General features: G+C 41.1%; 1 protein-coding gene across 3 annotated transcripts in view; it reads right to left on the bottom strand.

Annotated features, from left to right (window-relative positions):
- Positions 1-20,232, bottom strand: part of gramd4 (GRAM domain containing 4) — a 115,042-nt gene that overhangs the window by 79,375 nt on the left and 15,435 nt on the right. Inside the window, exons 1-2 of one of the 3 annotated variants that reach the window (XM_062982232.1) lie at positions 19,595-19,718; positions 2,277-2,487 (exon numbers count right to left, since the gene is read on the bottom strand). In XM_062982232.1, coding sequence (XP_062838302.1) covers positions 2,277-2,487; positions 19,595-19,638 — 255 coding nt within the window. In that variant the 5' untranslated portion in view covers positions 19,639-19,718. Of the gene's footprint in view, positions 1-2,276; positions 2,488-19,594; positions 19,719-20,232 lie in introns of those variants that run through there. The other 2 variants (XM_062982234.1, XM_062982233.1) reach the window with 2 other exon arrangements.

The raw sequence follows: 20,232 nt of genomic DNA, 5'->3' as shown, positions 1-20,232 counted from the left end.
AGAACAAATCTAGAGAACATATTTTGTTTATTACCTGGGGACTGCCTGGATATTCTAGATCTTTTTCTCCTTAACAGATAATTTTATACTTGTAAGAAGAAAAGATAGAAGGTGCAGTGACGAAGCATGAAAGATCTACAAATTGAAAGTTACACCATTTGGACCCATTCAATTCAGTGTTTGAACTGAAGTGACAGCTTTACAAAGGACCCTCAATACCCATATTAATTTTACTAAAAGTTCATAAGTAACTGATCAATAAATGTAAAGTCATAAACAGAAAGACCTAAATGATTACAGTTCACACCAACAGTGTTGTAAGTTTACCCGATACACAGAGAGAATGGCAAAGTTATTATGAAGCCTTTATATTCTACGGATGAACTGTGAAGTGTAGGTGAACTGAAATATTTCTGACTGAGCTGCCTTGACCAGCATCCTATTTCGCCTATCAAGGTCAAGCTGAAGAATCAATATAAGAGCTGAGCTATTCACTCTCTTGCCATAGCATCAAACACAATGCTGGGAATGACAGAAATGGCTGGATAACTCTTGATAGGGGAGCTGTTTTCAGAGCTCCAGTTTTAACCCTCATTCTACAAGACATACAAAGGAGAAAACATGTGGCTGCACACAACAAAACATCAGGGCCTGGGAATCATACCATACACATGATGCATGGAGAAGAGTTGAGTGTGCTGTCCTGTAATACTAATCATGTAAGTCAAATACTTGTAAATTTTATTTCCTTTTAATAAAATCAGGAGTGCTGTGATATTTGAGCATGGACCGACCATATTTAATCTGTTTCGGTCCTCAGTGATAAGAATAATGCACTATATATCCAATCAATAACATATTAATATATTCTTACTGCATATATTCCAGTAATGTAATGTGGCATGTATTAACCACTTCCAGATTCAGTATCTCCTTCAGTGTTACATTACCTCACTTCTCAGTGCTGGGAAAAGCAAACTTATATGAGATCATAGAGATCTGTGAACAGTCAAGAGTAGACAGAAAAAGAACAGAGTGAAAATCTGAGCCCTCAAATTCTCTATTTTCTTTCCTTCTCTTTTTCCTGTCTCCCTCCAATAAATTATTATAACAGCCCTAGTGCATTCCAAATTTTAAAAGATCATCACACGGATGAGGGTACCAACCCAACCCTTAAAGGTCAATGATTACTACATAGTATCACACAAAGACTAAAATCCTATTGTTCATCTCTTGAGGAGACCCATTAAATCAGTGGGATTTAGGTATATTCTGATTCACTATTTGTAGATTTTTTTATATCCATTGTAAAATTAGTGAAATTCAATGGAAATGTTTATGATATAAAAGTCTTTCATATATAAGCCAACATAGACCTATTCAACCAAGAACAATCAATTGCATGCTAACAATGTAATATTACTACATAATAATTCTGAGCAAAATATCTATTGCATATTCAGTGCATACACACGATTCTGATCAATAGCTTGTGAACTTATTCCATAAACCAAGCCCTTTCCAAGTATTGCCAACACTATATGAACATTTGATTCTGCTCTTTGATAGTGCAACATTGCAGTGTCGCTTTAATAAGCGCAGTTACATTTACATAAGAAAGAATTGCTTGTTTTCATCTGTATACCAAGCCAGACATACTATTTTTTTTGTTTAAAAGAAGAAAATTGAATTTTATGTTATTTAAATTTGTGTGTGTGTGTGTATATACACACACACACAAATATATATATACATACATACACACACACATACGCGCGCGCTCCTTAAGAATAAGTTTTATTTTCCTATTCGAAGATTCATTTCTATAACAGGCAAGGCATAAGTGCTTGTTTTACACATCAATAAGAATATTTTATATGTATTTTAAACTGGCCTGACTTTGCACGGGGGCACCAAAAATTCATAGAGTCCAAAATCTCTTCCTGCAAACATAACAGAAGGGAAAGTCTTCTACAACTCATTTATAGTTCCTCCAACAACAGTGAGAGCAAGATGCCAGTGTGCTCTGAGTCTATCTCCAAAATTGAGGGAAGAATACTAGCCCCAAGGTTATTGTATGAATTCACCTCCCATTGGGAATAACCAAAGAGAAAAGTCTAACAAAAAAAGCATAAAACACTGACCAAAAGTGGCAGGGAAAATGCCCATAAGTCATGTGCCCTCACCCCATGGGACTGTTCGGTCTGGTTTCTTGAAAACGTAATACTGAACATAACGAGTGCACATTGTTAGTTCAAATTAGCTCAAATACTTACAGGGTCTCTCAGTTCATCATTGTCTTTGCCTGATGTACGAGGTATTTTCATAGGGATTTCATCTCCACATTCAGTGTCTGAAGCATTGGGAGACTCTGCTAAATCAAGGAACTCATCTCTCTTGTGACCTCTGAATCTTATTTTGTCTAACCTCTTTAGCATGTTCAGCACTGCGCCTTTCTGCTTTATCTTAACATGACGATTGGAGTCCCTGTGAAACACAAAGGGGAACAAGATGAGGCAAGCAGAAGATTATTTTCAGGACATTCACAATATGACAAAAAACATTCTAATTACGCAGAGTGTTCTTATAACCATTTACTGAATGCCTGATGCAAAGGCAGTAATCTCATTTTAGAAAGAAAAAAGCATACTAAAGCTTGTATTTCAAAATGCATGTATTTTAGCAAAGTAGCTAGATATGGAAACATGGCTATTTTTGTTCATAGAAGCATTTAACTCTATTTAGACACATGTTGAGAGTAAACCCACTGAAAATTGTCAGTTTGTTTCAATGGGTCTACTCTTAAATATGAACTCAATCCATAAAGGAAGTGATTGCTTACGGAAAATCATGGTGTTTGCTTCTATTATTCATTCACATGTATACTGTTGACAATAAAAAAAATTGAGATAGTTCACATAATAAAAATATATAATTATTGATGGTAGTCTGTTAAGTACCACATTTCAACATATAATAGTTGCGATTATATAATATACCCCCATTTTCAGGGTGGCCACACTGGAATTTGCACTTGCCCAGGCAAGTAAATGAAGAGTGTAATCTACCCTTTTGGTGTGACTCCCCAACAAACCTGCCCTCTCCTTGGCACTATGATGGCTGCCAGCCAGGCGAAGCACAATAGATGGAATTTTTTTCCCCACATAATAAAAGCACCCCCTCTTTTTCATCCAAAAAAGGGATAAAAACTAACTATTATGCAGTAAAATAGTGATCATGACTGTGACTTAATACGGAGGCTCTGAAGGTAACACTCAATCTTTAGCCACTCATTTGAATACATAAATAATGGTTTGTACCAATAACAGGATTGTGAATGAGGAGCAAAATACTTCAAAAAGTTGTAAGTATTGATTATTGTTATTCCTGCTATTACCCTAAATACTCATGTGTAAGTCTAGAAACTTAAGTTAAAGAAGAAATTAATCCAGGATCTCGGATGAATGGAATTAATTATATATACATTTTTAAGGTTCTTATAATGTGTTTTAACAATGTTATTAATGGATCTGTTTATATTGTTTTGTTTTTATGATTGCATTTTGGGCATTAAATTTTGCCAATTTTTGTAAGCCGCCCTGAGTCCCCTCAGGTGAGAAGGGCGGGGTATAAATGTTGTAAATAAATAAATAAATAAATAAACCTGGACTAACTTATTCACAGGTTATTTAAAAAGGACACATCCCTGTCTCTGAATGAAATGGTGAAAGGCAAGTGTTTCATCCCTCCTGGGAGAACCTAAAAGGAGCTCTAATCCCCTCTCTTTGCCGTGGTACCATTTCTGGCCTTTCTGAATGCCTGAGTGGAGAAATGGTGGCGGCAGCAGCCAGGGGCACCTGGTCCCCTGACATGGCATTGGTGCTTCATCCACAGGTCATATCAAAATGCATTTTTGAACCCAAAATTGCTCTCAACCTGCACGTGAAGCTGACTTGTGCATGGGTATACACAGTACTATTATTATTAAATTATTAAATTACACAGAAGTGTCACCTTGAGAGTCAGTAAGAAACATACAGGCTCCCACTAACCCGATGTAACCAGTAATGAAACATAAACCATTAGGAAATAGATTATCAATTGAGGCTGATTACAAGAACCATATAAATTCCTTGCTGCCAGAATGCCACTGGCTCTGACAATTTGTCTCTGGATACAATTCTAAATACTGATAAAACCCTATATTGCTTAGGTCCTAGTTACCTGACAGACCATATCTCCTGATATGGGCGTACCTGGTCCGAGATTCTCAGGAGAGGACCTTCTCACAATCTTCACAAGCATAGTTAGTAGGGATACAAGACAAGGACTTCTCAAAAGCTGCCTATAAGCTCTTGAACTCTTTTCCTAAGGAGGCTAAAATGTCATTTCTGCTGTCCTTCTGCCATCAGGCAGAGACATTTGTATTCTACCTTTGGAGAATTGAACATTTTTTTTAAAGGACTATTTTGTTCAGTAAAAAGGACGCAGGAAAAAACACTCCTACTTCAGTAGCCACTGTGTTAACCAGTGTCTTTTCCACATTCATATACACAAAATTCTGAGATTTAAGTTATCTCTGGATCTTGTTTGTAATGTGTCTTAGCAGATTTGCCCCTGCAATACACTCCAAGAGAGCTATTTCTCCAAAGGTTCAGGGGTTGCTGTTTGAAAGAATAAAAAAATATAAACAATAACTACTTCTGGTGAATTAGCATTATAACTATATGAACCCTAGTAGGCAATTAATTAGTTCATGGGCAATGTGATACCCACCAAACATATAAGGAACAGAATTAAACACAGAGAATAAAAACACATATATCAGACATTATCACAAGAATATTACTCTTACCATAAGAAAATTGTAATCCCATTACCATAAGAACTCCCAAAATTCATATTGTAAGATGCAGGGCCTAAGATGCTAAACTGCTATCAGTCACAGCTGAAACTGGGTGAACTGGACAATTTTGGTTTCTCAGTGGTTACAAGAGGTAAACCAGGCAAACTACGTAGGTGAAGGAGGAGGAGGAGGAGGAGGAAGAAGAAAAGTGGTATATAAAAAATGAAGAAATGTGTGACTTCAAGGACAGTATGGTTGATGCTTCCTGCACAGTCACAGTAACAAAAGGGAATTTGATGGAATAAGAAGGAGTACTGATTCAACACATGCATATAATTTTCAGTATATGGTACATTACTAGGTTATTCTAGCTTTCTGTTCCAGTTTCTTCCCACTCACCAACTAAGACAACATTCTCTGTCCTTTCAGCTGGTTTTAGAAGAATCTGGTGTGACAAAATGGAAAAGGGGAGGGTAATATGCTGAAATAAAAAGGGTTCTTGCTACTAACTAAATAGTGGAAGAGTGCTCTAATATGATTGGGATTTCAACAAGATTGGTTTACAAGTAGAAATAAAAATCTCTCTAAAGACACATATGCTATCTCTCTAAAAGAAAAATAGATGCAACAGTATGAAACAGAAATTATTTTTAGGAGACAAATGGGACTCTGAAATATACCTTTCCTGGGATCTCTTGAAATCTTATCTCAAAAAAGAACTAGAGATAAGGAAATGCTCTGCAGCTATGCAATAATGCACTTCATCTATTACGTATAACTGGAAATCAAGCTACATCCACTTAATAAGGAGTTAATTTACCAATGAGTGTGGCAGAAGGTTATGTAACATTGGAGGAGATCCCCTTTGTCAACTAAGCTTCATGTCAGATAGAGAGGTATCTAAGTATCTGGAACCTTCGAACCATGATAAACCCAAAGCAAGAACAGCAGGATGTCACCAGGAACCAGCCACTCCAGATGAAGATCAACAAGAACAATCTGGTACCAAAACCCTGAATATATAAACTAAAGCTGATCCAAAAAAAAAGAGGGAGATCGCTCAGTCAGGGGAGGGAAGCAAGTCATGGACAAAAGTACAGAAAACAAGGAAACTAACTAGAGACAATTTTGATTTTTCAGGTAAATCAAGACCTAATCTTTATTCCGTATCTTCTTTCCAGTTATGCCAATTATGGTTACATGCTGGAAGTATGCAATGCATTAGCCAGATATCTACTACTTGGATGATGGTCCTCAAGCATATTTCCCATTGAGATTAATCATTTATGATAGTAACAAATCCATAAATACACATCAAAATTCTTAAGGCACTTAAGCCAAGAGAGATCCATGTTAGGCTTGTGCATTTCGGCTGAACCTTGATTCATTTCTGCTGGCCGAATTCCAGAATCCGTTTTCGTGTGCCTCCCAAAAACAGGCACGTTGCCAAATAGCCGTTTCTGGTCCACAGCCAAAAGATACAGGAAGATCCAGCCCATTGGCGGGAATGGGGAACTTACTGGGATCTTTTCCTTTCTTCTTTTCAAGGGAGTCTGGGTTTCAGCAATGTGGTTTATTGGCTGATTGATTGCATTTTTATACCACTCTTCTCACCCCTGGGGGGACTCAGAGTGATATACAACATGGCAAATAGCAAAAATTCAATGCCGAACATACATAAAAAGCAATGAATAATGTAACTAAATCAATTAACATATAAATATGAATTAAAGCCATTAAAACTACACAAAGAAACATCGTAACATAAGCATAAAAAAATAAACATTGCACCAGTCCCATGGTTAAGGAAGCTTTTCTTCCTTGCTTTCAAGGGAGTCTGGGTTTGAAGAACGGGGTTAAAGAAGCACCCCTCCTAGAACCCTTTCCTGTGGAGCAGGCTGGTAAACAGCTGCTGCAATAAATCACTCTGACTATGAGGTCATGAGTTCGAGGCCAGCCTGTGGCGGGGTGAGCACCCATCAATTAAAAATAAAATATAGCCCCTGCTCGTTGCTGACCTAGCAACCCGAAAGATAGTTGCATCTATCAAGTAGGAAATAAGGTACCACTTATAAAAGTGGGGAGGCAAGTTTAACTAATTTACAACGTTGGAATGAGGAAGTGCCATCAGAGTGGATGATGAAGCAGCTGCTCTCCCCTGTGGTCAGAATCAAACATCCCCTCAGGAGAAGGTTAAATTGCCTCTGCGTCTGTCTGTCTGTTGTCTCTGTTCGATGTGTTTATGGGCATTGAATGTTTGCCCTATATGTACATAATGTGATCCGCCCTGGGGTGAGAAGGGCGGAATATAAATACAGTAGAGTCTCACTTATCCAAGCCTCGCTTATCCAAGCTTCTGGATAATCCAAGCCATTTTTGTAGTCAATGTTTTCAATATATCATGATATTTTGGTGCTAACTTCGTAAATACAGTAATTACAACATAACATTACTGCGTATTGAACTACTTTTTCTGTCAAATTTGTTGTATAACATGATGTTTTGATGCTTAATTTGTAAAATCATTACCTAATTTGATGTTTAATAGGCTTTTCCTTAATCCCTCCTTATTATCCAAGATATTCACTTATCCAAGCTTCTGCTGGCCCGTTTAGCTTGGATAAGTGAGACTCTACTGTACTGTAAATAAATAAATATCTTGCTTTCAGGGGAGTCTGGGTTTGAAGAACAGGGATAAGTAAGCTTCTTTCCTGGGACCCTTTCCTTAGACCAGTGGATCATAACCTTTGTGCCTCCAGGTGTTTTGGATTTCAGCTCCCACAGTTCCTAACAACTGGTAAACTGGCTGGGATTTTTGGGAGTTGAAGTCCAAAATACCTGGAGGTCTAAAGGTTGGGAGCCACTGCCTTAGACAAAGCTTGCGTAAGCCATGTCACTGCATTCATCTATTCTGATTGGCCCAACCGGCATGGTTCACGGTGAAACCCCGTGCAAGTAGCATGTGGCAACCTCTCTGTGCTGCATGGTGCCGAATAGGGGAGGAGGAGCCATGATCAGCTGCCACGTGGTCCCATAACAGACAAAAAATGTGATGACTGAGCCTTTACCATTATGGCCATCTGGCCAAGCCAAACAAGCCGGACTGGCCGAAGGGAACTAATCACTCCGAATCTGTGTACAAGCCTAGTCCATGTATGCTTACAAATTTACAATCATATAGCAAATAAGAACATATGTTCATGCACTTTTCTGCACTCCTAAATTCTCATACAGACCCATGTATTACTAATATTTGGGATTTATAGTTGACTAGCCTGTTGATAGACTGTGCTACCTATTCCTCTTTCTGGTCCCAGAGGCGGCATCCAGCCAACCCAACTGGGCTTAAGACTGGTTCAAATCTATGGGACCATCACTTTACTACCACTGTTACTGTCACCACTGCCAGATAGCTACAGAGCCCCATATAAGTTCCAGACCATTGCAGAAGGACCCCATGCTCCCAGTCATCTATCTCCTGGGTGCCAGAAATGTTTAAATATCTCAGTATCCAAAATGTTAAAAGGTATTCGTAGCAACTTAGCTGGAAAAAATTTGCTGCAAAAGATCAACATGCCTACCCTGCTATGAAATAAATCCATTATTATCTCAACAAAGCACTCTTTGTTGCCAGTGTTTAAGAACATGGATTTGATCGACTTGATTTAAGAATCTGAAGGGCAGCCAAAATAATTTGTAGGTTCATTTCTGCAATGTTTACAGAGGTCTTTATTCGCAGCTCTAACTTGGGTCAGTTTCAACATTCCTCCAAGCCGATCAATATACTCATTTAGAATCAACAACCACTAATCAATGTATTACAAATAGAAAAAGATCATTCACATGTATACTGAGAAGAAATGTTAATTACAGTTACTTCCCATTGAGCATACAAGGATGAAAGAGGCAATGGCGACTATCAGTAACTTATTGAACTGCTGCTCTCATGGTCCATTTGATTGGCTATGCTAGATAGGGATGCTAGAAGTTGAATCCAAAAATATTAGCAGGACCAGTTGCCAATAGCTGGTGTACATTCTTAGGGCTAATTTACACTGTCCATCATTTGTTGCTGACATCAACAAATTGGGACACATGAGCAGGAAAAGGGGGGGGGGAGGCAATCACCATTCCTTCTCCAGACTCACATGGGTATTTCTGCTGATGTCCTGATTAGTGCCCACAAGGGACTCTGCAGCTATCTAGCAATACTGCCCCAATCCATGCCCTTTTCCCTGTGCTGATGATCACAGGGAAAAGTAAACACTGTGATCAAGCTGCAGGGTTTCTCTGAAGTTTCAGCCAAACTCTGGAGCATCTTCCAACTTTCCTTAACATGGTGCCAAACAGGATTATCCTGATTTATGCCACAATAAAGACGAGATGTCCCTGAATGCCATGAACATAGCCAGGAGACAAACTCTCAGTGAGTTGTAGTATATGGCATGGTGGTATGACAAGTTAGTTTATAAGAAGTTTAGTTCTTTCAACAGCCTGCAGTACTTTAAGTTGTCCTGCCTTATTTAATTTAACATGCAATGAATAAATTGTGAAATTCAGTAAAGTAAAAAGTCTATTCTGTGGTATTTCAATTCATCCTAATGAAGCTCTTTTCAACAGGTTATTCTGAAGCAAAGGTATCATTTTATCATTCCCCATAAAATTAAAAATGATGCAATTACATACAAATTTTCCATATCTAATCATTTAAGCATGAAGAGAGATCTCCTTCACCAGTAACATATGAGTGCATCTTTTAAAGTAGAAACATTTACATGTAGTGTAAGTGTATTTACATGGACTCACCTAAAAATAGCATAAAATTTGTGTTGTCAAGGAGGGGTATATTTAACATTCATGTAGAAATCCCTTCACCTTCATAATAACCATGGGTGTGAAGCTTCAACAAGTTTGTGGCCCAATTGTCTGCTTCCAGGATACTGGGAGGGTGTGTATGTGTGTGCAAAATATGTAAATCAAAACTATGAGTGGCTAGAAGTCCGTATCTCATTTTGAAAAGCAGCTGGGGTGGTATGTTAAACTGTGGAAGAGAGGTCTGTTATCTACATAAAGGTGGCCATCCTCTCCCAGAGATATAATTCACTTTTCAGGAGACATAATTTACCCTCTTTTTGTCCAGAGAAAGGGTGGATCTGAGAAAGTCCAGAGAGGGATCAGGAAGTACAAAACTTGGGAGGGGGGGGTCATATAAACTTATTAGCCAGAAAGATATGAAAGCGGTGTGTGTGAGGGGGGAAGGGGAAGCACAACAGGAAAGAGAGCTGAAACTGTACTGCTGACAAACCACAGCCTTCATTAACAACACTGGTCATTGGTGGTAAGGTGTGAATTCCAACATGGATTCAGAATACAATAAAAGAGTACGAATTCCAAGCACGCTTGAGCACTGTTAGCTCTAACTTTTTGAAAAGTGCCAGGACTTCAGTCTTTGATTCTCCTCTTTTTGTGATCAGCTGCTTATTCTCATGATTTAGAAGGGAGTGGAAGAATTCCAACACATGAGATCAAACCAAGTTTGGACTTTCCAGCTAGAGACAAAGAGAAAATGGAACGGAGTTTCCTACCGATGATGCTAACGCACTACCCATTAAAGTAAAAAGTGCTGTAACTAAGCTTCGCAAAAAGCATAGCAGAGTGACGAAATGAATAAGAGAAATTGAAGGCTGGATCCTACAAGACAGCAACATCCATGTGAGGAAGAACAAGAGAAACCTGCTCTCAGTCCTCTTTAGTAAGCCATACTCCATTTGCTCCTCCCAATTTTGCATGTTTAAATTATTATTTAACACTTATATTTTTCTACCTCTATCACAAATCCAAAAATGGAACACACAGGGATGAATAAGGAATAATATATGTCCTGGAGCAGAAAAGAGAGGAGAGAATGCATACTGTACACCAGTGATTCCCAAAGTGGGTGCTACCGCCCCCCAGTGGGCGCTGGAGCAATCCGGGGGGCGGCGATGGCACCTCTTAGGACACAGGGCCGGGGCCAGAGAAGGGATGGGGCCTCCTCCCAAGTGCCAGAGACAGGGCTGAGCACCTGAGGCGCCTTTTAGGACACACAGGGGGCGGAGCTAGAGGAGTGGACGTGGCTTCTTCCCAAGAGCGCGAGACAGGGCTGAGCCTCTGTATACCTCCCCTGAGGCTCTTGTTAGAACACGGGGGCAGGGTATAGATGTTCAGCCCCGTCAGGCACTTGGGAGGAGGCCTCGCCCCCTCCTCTAGTCCCATCCCCTGTGTCCTGGCAGGTGCCACAGGATAGGGATAGAAGCTCAACCCTGCCTCAGAGCTCGTAACTCCACCCCTCAGTCCTGGCTGCCCATTTGTGGCCCCATCCACCACCCCTCGCAGCCCTGCATCTTGGACTAGGGGAGAGGCTCAGTCCCGTCCTCTTGAGCAGGAGCCACGTCCATCCCTCTAAGCCATGCCCCCCTTTCCAGGGGGCGCTGAGTCATATTTTTTTCTGAAAAGGGGGCAGCAGGCCAAATAAGTTTGGGAACCACTGCTGTACACTGTCAGGCCAGAATTTGAGTAATACATACCAGCAAAACTCCACAAGCCAACGGCAACCTGGTTCTGATCACCAACTGTATTAACTTGGATATTTCATTTGAAAAACCACAGAACCCAACAGACAGATGGATTAATCCCACATACAACAACAAGCTTGCTAGATTCCAAGCAAATTTTATGAGCTACATTCTGTACATTTCTTTCTGAAGTTGGAAGTCAAACAAAGATTACAACACTCTCTTGACCGCAGATCTTCTGTGCTGTGCTTACACACTTCGGCTATTTGACACAGTAATTCTAAAGGTCACAAAACCAGCTTATAAATAGAATACAATGTGTGCACTATGGAAAATAACATTGTAATCAACAGAAAACATAAAAGTTCCAGCTGATATCATGAAATGGGAGCAAGGGGTATTGAAGGAAAACAGACTAAGAAAGAGAAAAAGAGAGCAGGATCTATTAACAATCCTCTTGAAAAGTCACTGGGCCCTGTCTTTTTTTTTTTTTTACAGTTATCATCCTGGAATCATTCCATCATTAGGAAAAGGGGGGGGGGTATAAAGGGTTTACCTTGGTGGCTCAGCTACTAGAGATTGGGTTCATTTATTTTTGAGCTCTAAAAGTAAGGCTGACAACATTCAGATATGTATTATCATTAGAGCACATTAGAGCACAGCCACACTAAATATGATCTTCATATGAGCCTCATACAGCTGACACCCAGATTATCTGAAAGACCACACAAAATCAACAAACTCCAAGTTCCTCAAAGCGGACAGGAGCAAAGTAGACAGCAATCTCCCAAAGCGGACAAGAGCATGAGGCACAGAGGCACTGAAGCTGCTCCCTTGAAGCCCTAAAACCCTGTGCTCTCATGCTAGCACTCCCTCTGGCACTAGGTCTTAACTCAAAATGCTGCTCTTATGTCATAGTGAAACCTGAGCCAAACAACAGCTCTTAACTCACAAGCTGAGACACTCTTAAGTGTAAGTTCCACTGTATGTTACATACAAGTTATACTTATTTATACCCCACTTTTCTTCTCTTGATTGAGACCCAAAGCAGCTCACAACCTTAAAACAATTCAACTTAAAAACAGCAAAATATAAATATTGAAACATAATTAAATATATAATTATTAAAAGTCAGTTAAAACCATATTAAACAAGTAAAAACTATTAAAATAATTAAACACCCTCAAAGCATTATGAATTTTTGTCTGACTTTTCTTCTTTGCATTTCCTCTATCCTTTCTTCCTTTCTTTTGTGTCTATCTTGGTTTTAGTTATTAACCCTCTCTACCTTCCCCCCCCCCACCCAAATGTGAAGCCAAGAGTGGGCAGCAGTTGTGAAAAAATAAAACATTTCCACATACAGACAGAACTTGAATATTACTCTTGTGTCTTCTCAACTTATACTATTTAAATACATTGAACTTAAGAATTATTAAGCAATGTGGCAACATGCAATGTTTGTATCTACATGTATGAATCAGCCCTGTACAAATAAGAGAAGGTGGAGTTCTCTCGTCAAACATGAGGTTAAAGAAACAAATAGCATAAGGAAAGCAGGCGGGAGCTTGTATGTTTGCTTTATACTTCAAAATTCAGAAACACAAAGGGCCATCTTTCTCATGTTATTTTCATCAACCTCCTTTGAAATATTTATGTATGCAGCTTCCAAAGCAATATCACAAAGCTTCTCTGACTCTGAAATGAGTACACTGAGACAGATCCTTTCCCTGGGATTATTCCTTTCAATTAAACAGTTCTCTGGTTCCTTTCCTATCCCCATCCCCATCCCCCCCCCCCCCCCCCCCCCGGTTAGCAAGCCTGTTTCCCCTGAAAACTAGACTGCATGAATGTTGGATAAGTCTCTCCTTCTCTCTTCTGCTGAGACAGGAGCCAGATCCTTAGAGCTTGTTTTGTGCACTTTTCTAAATGTTCCTAACAACAGGGCACAAACAGGGCAAAATGTGGAATGCAATTAGTCAAAATGTATTACTATCACCAGCTTTATTCTCTCTGCAAAACTGAAATCCAAGACAGCTTTCAAATTAAAACTGGAATACGGTATTGCTAAAATAATGTTACAAAAGACCAACAGAATTAAAGGAGACACAATATTAAATCAATGTGACATAGTTGAAGTCATTATTGTGTGCTTTCAAGTCACTTCCATCTTAAGCAACTCAAAGGCAAAATGGGAAGAATTGATCAAAAAGGGGGGATTGCAGTAACCAGATAAGGTGTCTCAAGAGAGCAACAGGGTTAAAGGTAATACTCTCACATTAGCATGCCTGTGAAAGGGCACATTAGTGCCTCAATGCCAGCATACACTGTTCTATTTTTGGGTGCAAAGGGATCCCAATAATTACAAGAAAACCCTTCAGCAAAACTGCAGAAGGATGTGACTCAGTTCAGAAACAGGAGAGGAGCAGTTGTGTACCATTGCTTGTAAAAAAAACATCCTCCATCTCTTCCCACTGCCATCCTACACCGATACTATTTCAGTGTTCAAAAATCAGGTCTTCTTCATAAAGAAATACCAGTCATCCCAGCTTATGTAAAAGATTCCTAGGCAATCACTTCTATATTTCGATTTAACATAATTTCACCTAGTAACAGTGTCTTGTGGCATCTTCAAAGAAATATAGGATGGCAAAAGAAGTCCTTATAACATACAATTTCACACTGCTGAGTTAGCAATGCTACCTGACTAGACCAGAATGCTCTCAATTTATCTTAGCTTCTCAGGATGATACTTTCTTTACTTCAGCTGCTTGGTTGCTTTTTCTGAAGTAGAGAAAAAATGTATGGTATATAGACCTGTAATGTACCTTGGTTCAATCACTCATCAAAATGGAAAGTGAATTCAAGAAATAAGAAGGCTACGATTTGAAAGGGCAGCTAGCTATACAAGTGGAGAGAGTATTCGTTAAATACCAAAGACAGAATCATCCATGCCACAGTATTTCCATTTCCTATATACAGTTGTGAAAACTGACAATGAATAAAATGGAAAGGAAAAGAATTAACTAATTTTAAGTGTAATGTTGGATGAGAGTTACACAGGTATCAGAGACTACTAATGGAATAAATGAATGGGTCCTAGAAAAAATCAATCCTGAAATCTCATGATCGAACAGGCTATTATAATTTAGCCATATTGTGAGCCAACAGGACTCATTAAAAAGACAATAATGTTAAGTAAAGCAAAAGGCAACAGAGAAAGAAGAGGACCACATTACAGGTGAAGAGACTCAATCAAGGAAGCCTGAGTCTACAAGAGCACAGCAAAACTGCTAGTTTATGGAGGTCTCTGATGTATATGGTCAGCTGAAGCTGACTTGAAGGCAATTAAGAGCAACAAATGGACCTCTAAGCATGAAATCTTTTTGACATTTCCATCCAAGTGAAAAATCAGCCAACAAGCAACCTTGCCAGTTAGAGAAGCTTAAATTGAATTTGACCGATACAGAAACATTTCCAAACATTTCAAGCCAACATGTGTAGTGGTTTGGGCACTAGACTATGAAACTGGAGACCAGGGTTCAAATCCCAGTCAAACTTGACACCCATTGGGAACCTTAGGCAAGTCACACTCCTTCAGCCTCAGAGGAAGACAATGGCAAAACCCTTCCGAACAAATCTTGTCAAGAAATCCCTATGATAGGTTAGCCTTAGAGCAAGGGTCCCCAAACTAAGGCATGTGGGCTGGATGCAGCCCTCCAAGGCTATTTACCCAGCCCCCATCCTAAGCTTTAGATTAAGGGTTGCCCTATGTTTGAAATGACTTGAAGACACACAACAATTCTAATTAACTTTATGATCTCATCAGTCAAAAACAGGCTCATACTTCCTATTGCAATACTGGTAAGTTAAAATGGTTCTTCATTTTAAATATTGTATTTTCTTTCATGTTTTGTTTTTGTTTTGTTTTTTGTTTGTTTTTTGCACTATAAGTAAGATATGTGCAGTGTGCACAGGAATTCATTCATTTTTTCCAAACTATAATCCAGCCCCCCAACTGTCTGAAGGATTGTGAACTGGCCCTCTGCTTAAAAAGTTTGAAGGTCCCTGACTTAGGGCCCTTCCAGACAGCCCTATATCCCAGGATCTGATTCCAGGTTTTCTGTTTATCTGGCAGTGAGGACTCATATAATCCAGTTTAATGCAGAAAACCTGGGATCAGATCCTGGAATATAGGGCCTGTCTATAAGGGCCCTTAGAGTCTCTATAAGCCAGAAATGACTTGAAGGCACACAACAACCAACATTTCCATGGATTTATAAGCAATAGTCAATTCTATCCATGCCAAAAAATACCAGAATCTCTATGCATAGGTATGCACTAGGACTTGGGCAGAACCATTCCAATCCTAAAGTGTTTTCTCCCTTCTAGACACAACATAAATTCCTAAGTGGTAGCCATAAAGAACAGTCCTTAAGTATGTGGCCCTCAGATACTTGCAATGTCACTAAAATAAAATGTGAACTACAGGCTACAAAAGGTAGAACGCATTCTTTGCTAAAAAAGGTGTCTCATTTCCCTTAATATTACTAAGTCAGGATGAATGCTGTAGACAGACGGGCTTGAATTTGCACTCACCCCTCCTCCCTTAGGTGAGGTCCTAGCCAGACAATCTGTGGAAGCCTATGCTTGGCTGACACTGCATAATTAGAAGGGCACCGCTGCTAGTCAGCTCTTGGATTTCTTTAGCTGCCACCAAAGCTGGCTGACTCATGTCAAGGCAAATCACTTACATTTTGCAAACAGCAGTATGCTCTACTATATTAACAGTGGGAAGCACATGCTGATAATGGAGTCATTGACTCACACGCCTGTGCCCCCCTCTGTCACCATGGCGCTGCATGGAAGCATGCCAATGCTGAGATATATTTACTAGGCTTGAGCCCGGATCCATTTTTAGCCATTTCCTTCAGCCAATCCAGCTTGTTTGGTTTGTTTGGGTGCCCGTAACTGCAAGGGGTCAGCCATTATGGATCCCCGTCCATAACAGGACCACATGGCAGCCGATCCCAGCTCCTCCTCCCCTATTAAGCACTATAGTTTAATCTTTTTGATTTTTCTGGATTTTCTTGATTCTTTTTATTTAGTGGGACTGACTGAGAGTTGGGGACATGCTGGTGGGTTGCACGCGCATTTGGGGGCTTGGGAGAGTCACCCTTTTACCTTTTTTTCTCGTTCCTTTCCTCTCCTTCAAATATCAAATATTATTATTATCATCATCATTATTATTAATCCAAGCAAACAAAAAAAAAACTCCTCATTCTCTGAAAACTACTACTACCTAGTTACCCCTCACCTAGAGTAGGATGTAGAAACAGCTTTAATGAAGCATTAAACTCGAAGACTGGAACATGCCCACTCCAGACAGGGCCTGCAGTAGAAAAAGAGGATTTTTTAAAGGAAGCCCAGGGAGATAGCTCCAGGTCAATCACTCTTTCTTCCCTGGGAAGTGGGAAGTCTCCTTAAGTGCCTTGGAAAGCTGCGTACAGGAAAGAGAGTACGCGCCTGCAGCCTGTCTCCTCTATAGTAGAAAGAAACAGCTTTAACAAAGCATTAAATCTGGTCTCCTCTAAAGACAGAAGGGAAAGGATAGCAGGAAGACTGGAATCTTAACTCTGATGCTTTTAATCCAGGTCTTAATGATGGATATAGAAGGGAAGCCTGTGGGAAGTCTCCCTCCCACATAATGGGCTGGATAGGATGCTTTTTTAACCCCACTGCTGACACCCAGGCTCCCTTGAAGGCAAAAAGGAAAGGCTCCCAGGAACAGAAAAGGGAGCCTTGTAAGTTCCCCATTGCTGCCAATGAGCCAGATCTAGCCGCCCCATTTTCAGCAGTCGTGCGAAAACGAATAAGGGGGCTTACCCTTTTCAGCCAGCAGAAAAGGATCGAGGTTTAGCCAAATGTACGCGCCAAATATTTACCCAGAAATACTGACAAGACTATGTGCCTGAAGGCAACAGTGAAACAATATTTCCTAAGACCAAAATATGCCAGCCAATCAATGCCAGATTTCTTGTTAAAACAATTTAATATACAAGACCACCTAAGCACAAATGACTTGGATCATACATGCATGGTCAATACCCCAACTCCAAAAATGATTTTATATTAACAAAAAATGCAGACAGAGCAAAAATAGCAGGACATTGGGTATTATCAACTGTGTGATTGCTGGATTACTAAATTTTACTTACTGCACATTCCTATATAAGTCTTACCAGAAACGAAAACCTGCTGAAAAAATACTTGGTTTTTATCCCCCCCCCCTTTAACTATCATGTAGTTTTAGATTTGGGGCAGGAAACTCTTTTGAGTATGAATATCAGTCTGTTTTCTCTTCTGAAGTAAACAATAGGTTGGAGAATTAATTTAAGATGGGACAAAGGCAGAAAGATTTTTAAAGCCAGCAAGAGCACCACATAGCCAGGATTAACACATCACAACTATTAGAAAGGGGAAAATGGAAGATTAGAACAAGGATTTCTTAGGAAATAATGTTTGGTTGCAAGGGAATAAAAGGAAAACACAGACTCATACAAAACCCAAGTCCCTGTAGAGATCAGGCTACAAGGAATGGGCTTTGCTCCTTTAATTAATCCAAACACAATGCCTATTCACAGGGCCGGCCCCACCATAGAGGCCACGTGAGGCGTCCGCCTCGGGCGCAGGTCCTCAGGGGGCGCCGTCAGGCTTCCCCCGCCCCAGCGGGGACCATGGGCTCGCTCGCCGGTGAACAGGAAGGCCTGTTCGGCGCCGAGCAAGCTCCACATGGCCACTGCCGGCTGGGCAAGGCCAGCCAGGCCAGGGCGCACTGGGCGGGAGGCGGGGCACCGTCAGGGCAGTGCCCCGCCTCCCGCCCAGCATGCCCTGGCCCCGCCTCCCACACAGCGTGGGAGGCGGGGCCAGGGCACGCTGGGCGGGAGGTGGGGCACCACCCTGGCGGTGCCCTGCCTCCCGCCCAGTGCGTCCTGGCCTGGCTGGCCTTGTGGTCTGGCTGGCCTTGCCAGCCGGCAGCCAGCCGGGCAAGGCCAGCCAGGCCCGGGCGCACTGGGCGGGAGACGGAGCACCGTCAGGGCGGTGCCCCACCTCCCGCCCAGCGTATCCTGGCCCCGCCTCTCACGCCGCGTGGGAGGCGGGGTCAGGGCGAGTAGCGCGGGAGGCGGGGCCAGGGTTGGCCTGGAGGGACCTCCACTGCAGTCTGGCCAGCTGGAAAAGGCCAGACGGGCGAGGGTGAGTAGCGCGGGAGGTGGGGCCAACCCTGGCCCCACCTCCCGCACTACTCACTCTGACCCCGCCTCCCACACTGCGTGAGAGGTGGGGTCAGGGCAAGCAGCGCGGGAGGCAGGGCCAGGGCGCGGGAGGCGGTGCCCGCCGGCGCCGCAGGAGGCTTGGCCATGTGCCTCCCGCGGCACATGGCCACGCCTCCCGCGGCGCCGGTGGGGGGGGCGCTTTTCCCCACCCCCGCTTAATATTTTAAATTATCTCCGGCCGGCCCTGCCTATTCAGCTCCTAGAGCCCTGCATGTAAACACCAATTTGAAATTATAATATATATTCAATACAGTTTGAGTCTAAAAGAAGCCATATTAGCAAAGAATTAGAAGAGGCTAAATGTGATTTCTGTCCAATTGTATGCAGAAGATTTACTCAAATGTTTATTTTTGTTCTTCCTAATTAAAATTTACTTGGGACTTTTGATTGCTTTTAGCACACAGCTAGCTACATCGTGTATAGATGTAAGTGTTCCATTTGAACTTTAAAATCAATTTGCTTTTTGGCTGTGAGCTGCTATGCAAACTTGTTCCAATACATCTCTCAACCAATTTCCTACTATTGCCTTCTTGTAATCTTTAATATATGTATCTTCATGACCGCACTGCTCATTTTCTCACCCACACTGTAAATAATCATGTATACTATCTTAAAATAGAGATCTTTGCTAGTGCATCTTTCACATTTACCCACTTCCTTTTTGAAATGTTTTAAGGACACCTTAGCAGCTGTGTCTTACAGACTCCCTACATACTCTACCTATGCTGTTAGGAGGCCATCATGAACCATCAACCACAACTGGGAAAAGATGTGGACGAAAGGCCTTCCCAGCTACAAAGAAAAACATGACATTCTGAACAGGGTAGGTAGTTTAGTAAAAGCCTTGATCATCCCACACACACCAGATATGTGTTGAAGAAGTAAAGCCAGAAAAACTTCTATCCATTGGATTAAACTTGAGGAAGTAGACACGAAACAGAGAAGAATTAAAGTCAATGGTTTGCCTTAAAAGCTGTGAAGTGGTTTCATGTCTGCTCTGGATTGGTGAAGGGAGGGGCCTGGAATGGGGAGGCAGAGAAGGAAGATGGCTGTTAGGGACAGTTGAGAAAGTGGAGGAAAGGCCGTGGGAGGATAAGGAGTGAAGAAGGACAACCCAGGCAAACAGCACGAAGAAGCGGCACAGTGAAAAAGCTCAGCAAGAAGCCTTCAAGCCAATAAAAAAGTGAAAACTCAACAAGAGTGGTGAAAAACAACAGACTGGGAAAGCAGTAAGACAACTATTGATGGCCTGAGAACACTAGTACTACATACTGTGTTTTGTAATCAACTATGACTTAAGATTTGAATTGTTTCTAGTTCACATTATTATATTTGTTAAATAAATGTTATCAAAAGTCTAGGAAGAAGTATGTTTCATATTTAGGGTATTTAAGCCAATAGTGTGGTGGTATGAGGGACATATTTGAAAGCTATTAGGTCACTGAGGCCTAAAGACACTTGATTCCACCTGAACTTGGAAGTTAAGGAGAGTCAGCTCTGG

This window comes from Anolis carolinensis, chromosome 5 (genome assembly GCF_035594765.1).
Source record: "Anolis carolinensis isolate JA03-04 chromosome 5, rAnoCar3.1.pri, whole genome shotgun sequence".
Taxonomy (NCBI): Eukaryota; Metazoa; Chordata; class Lepidosauria; order Squamata; family Dactyloidae; genus Anolis; species Anolis carolinensis.
This window is presented reverse-complemented; position numbering and strand designations above follow the sequence as displayed.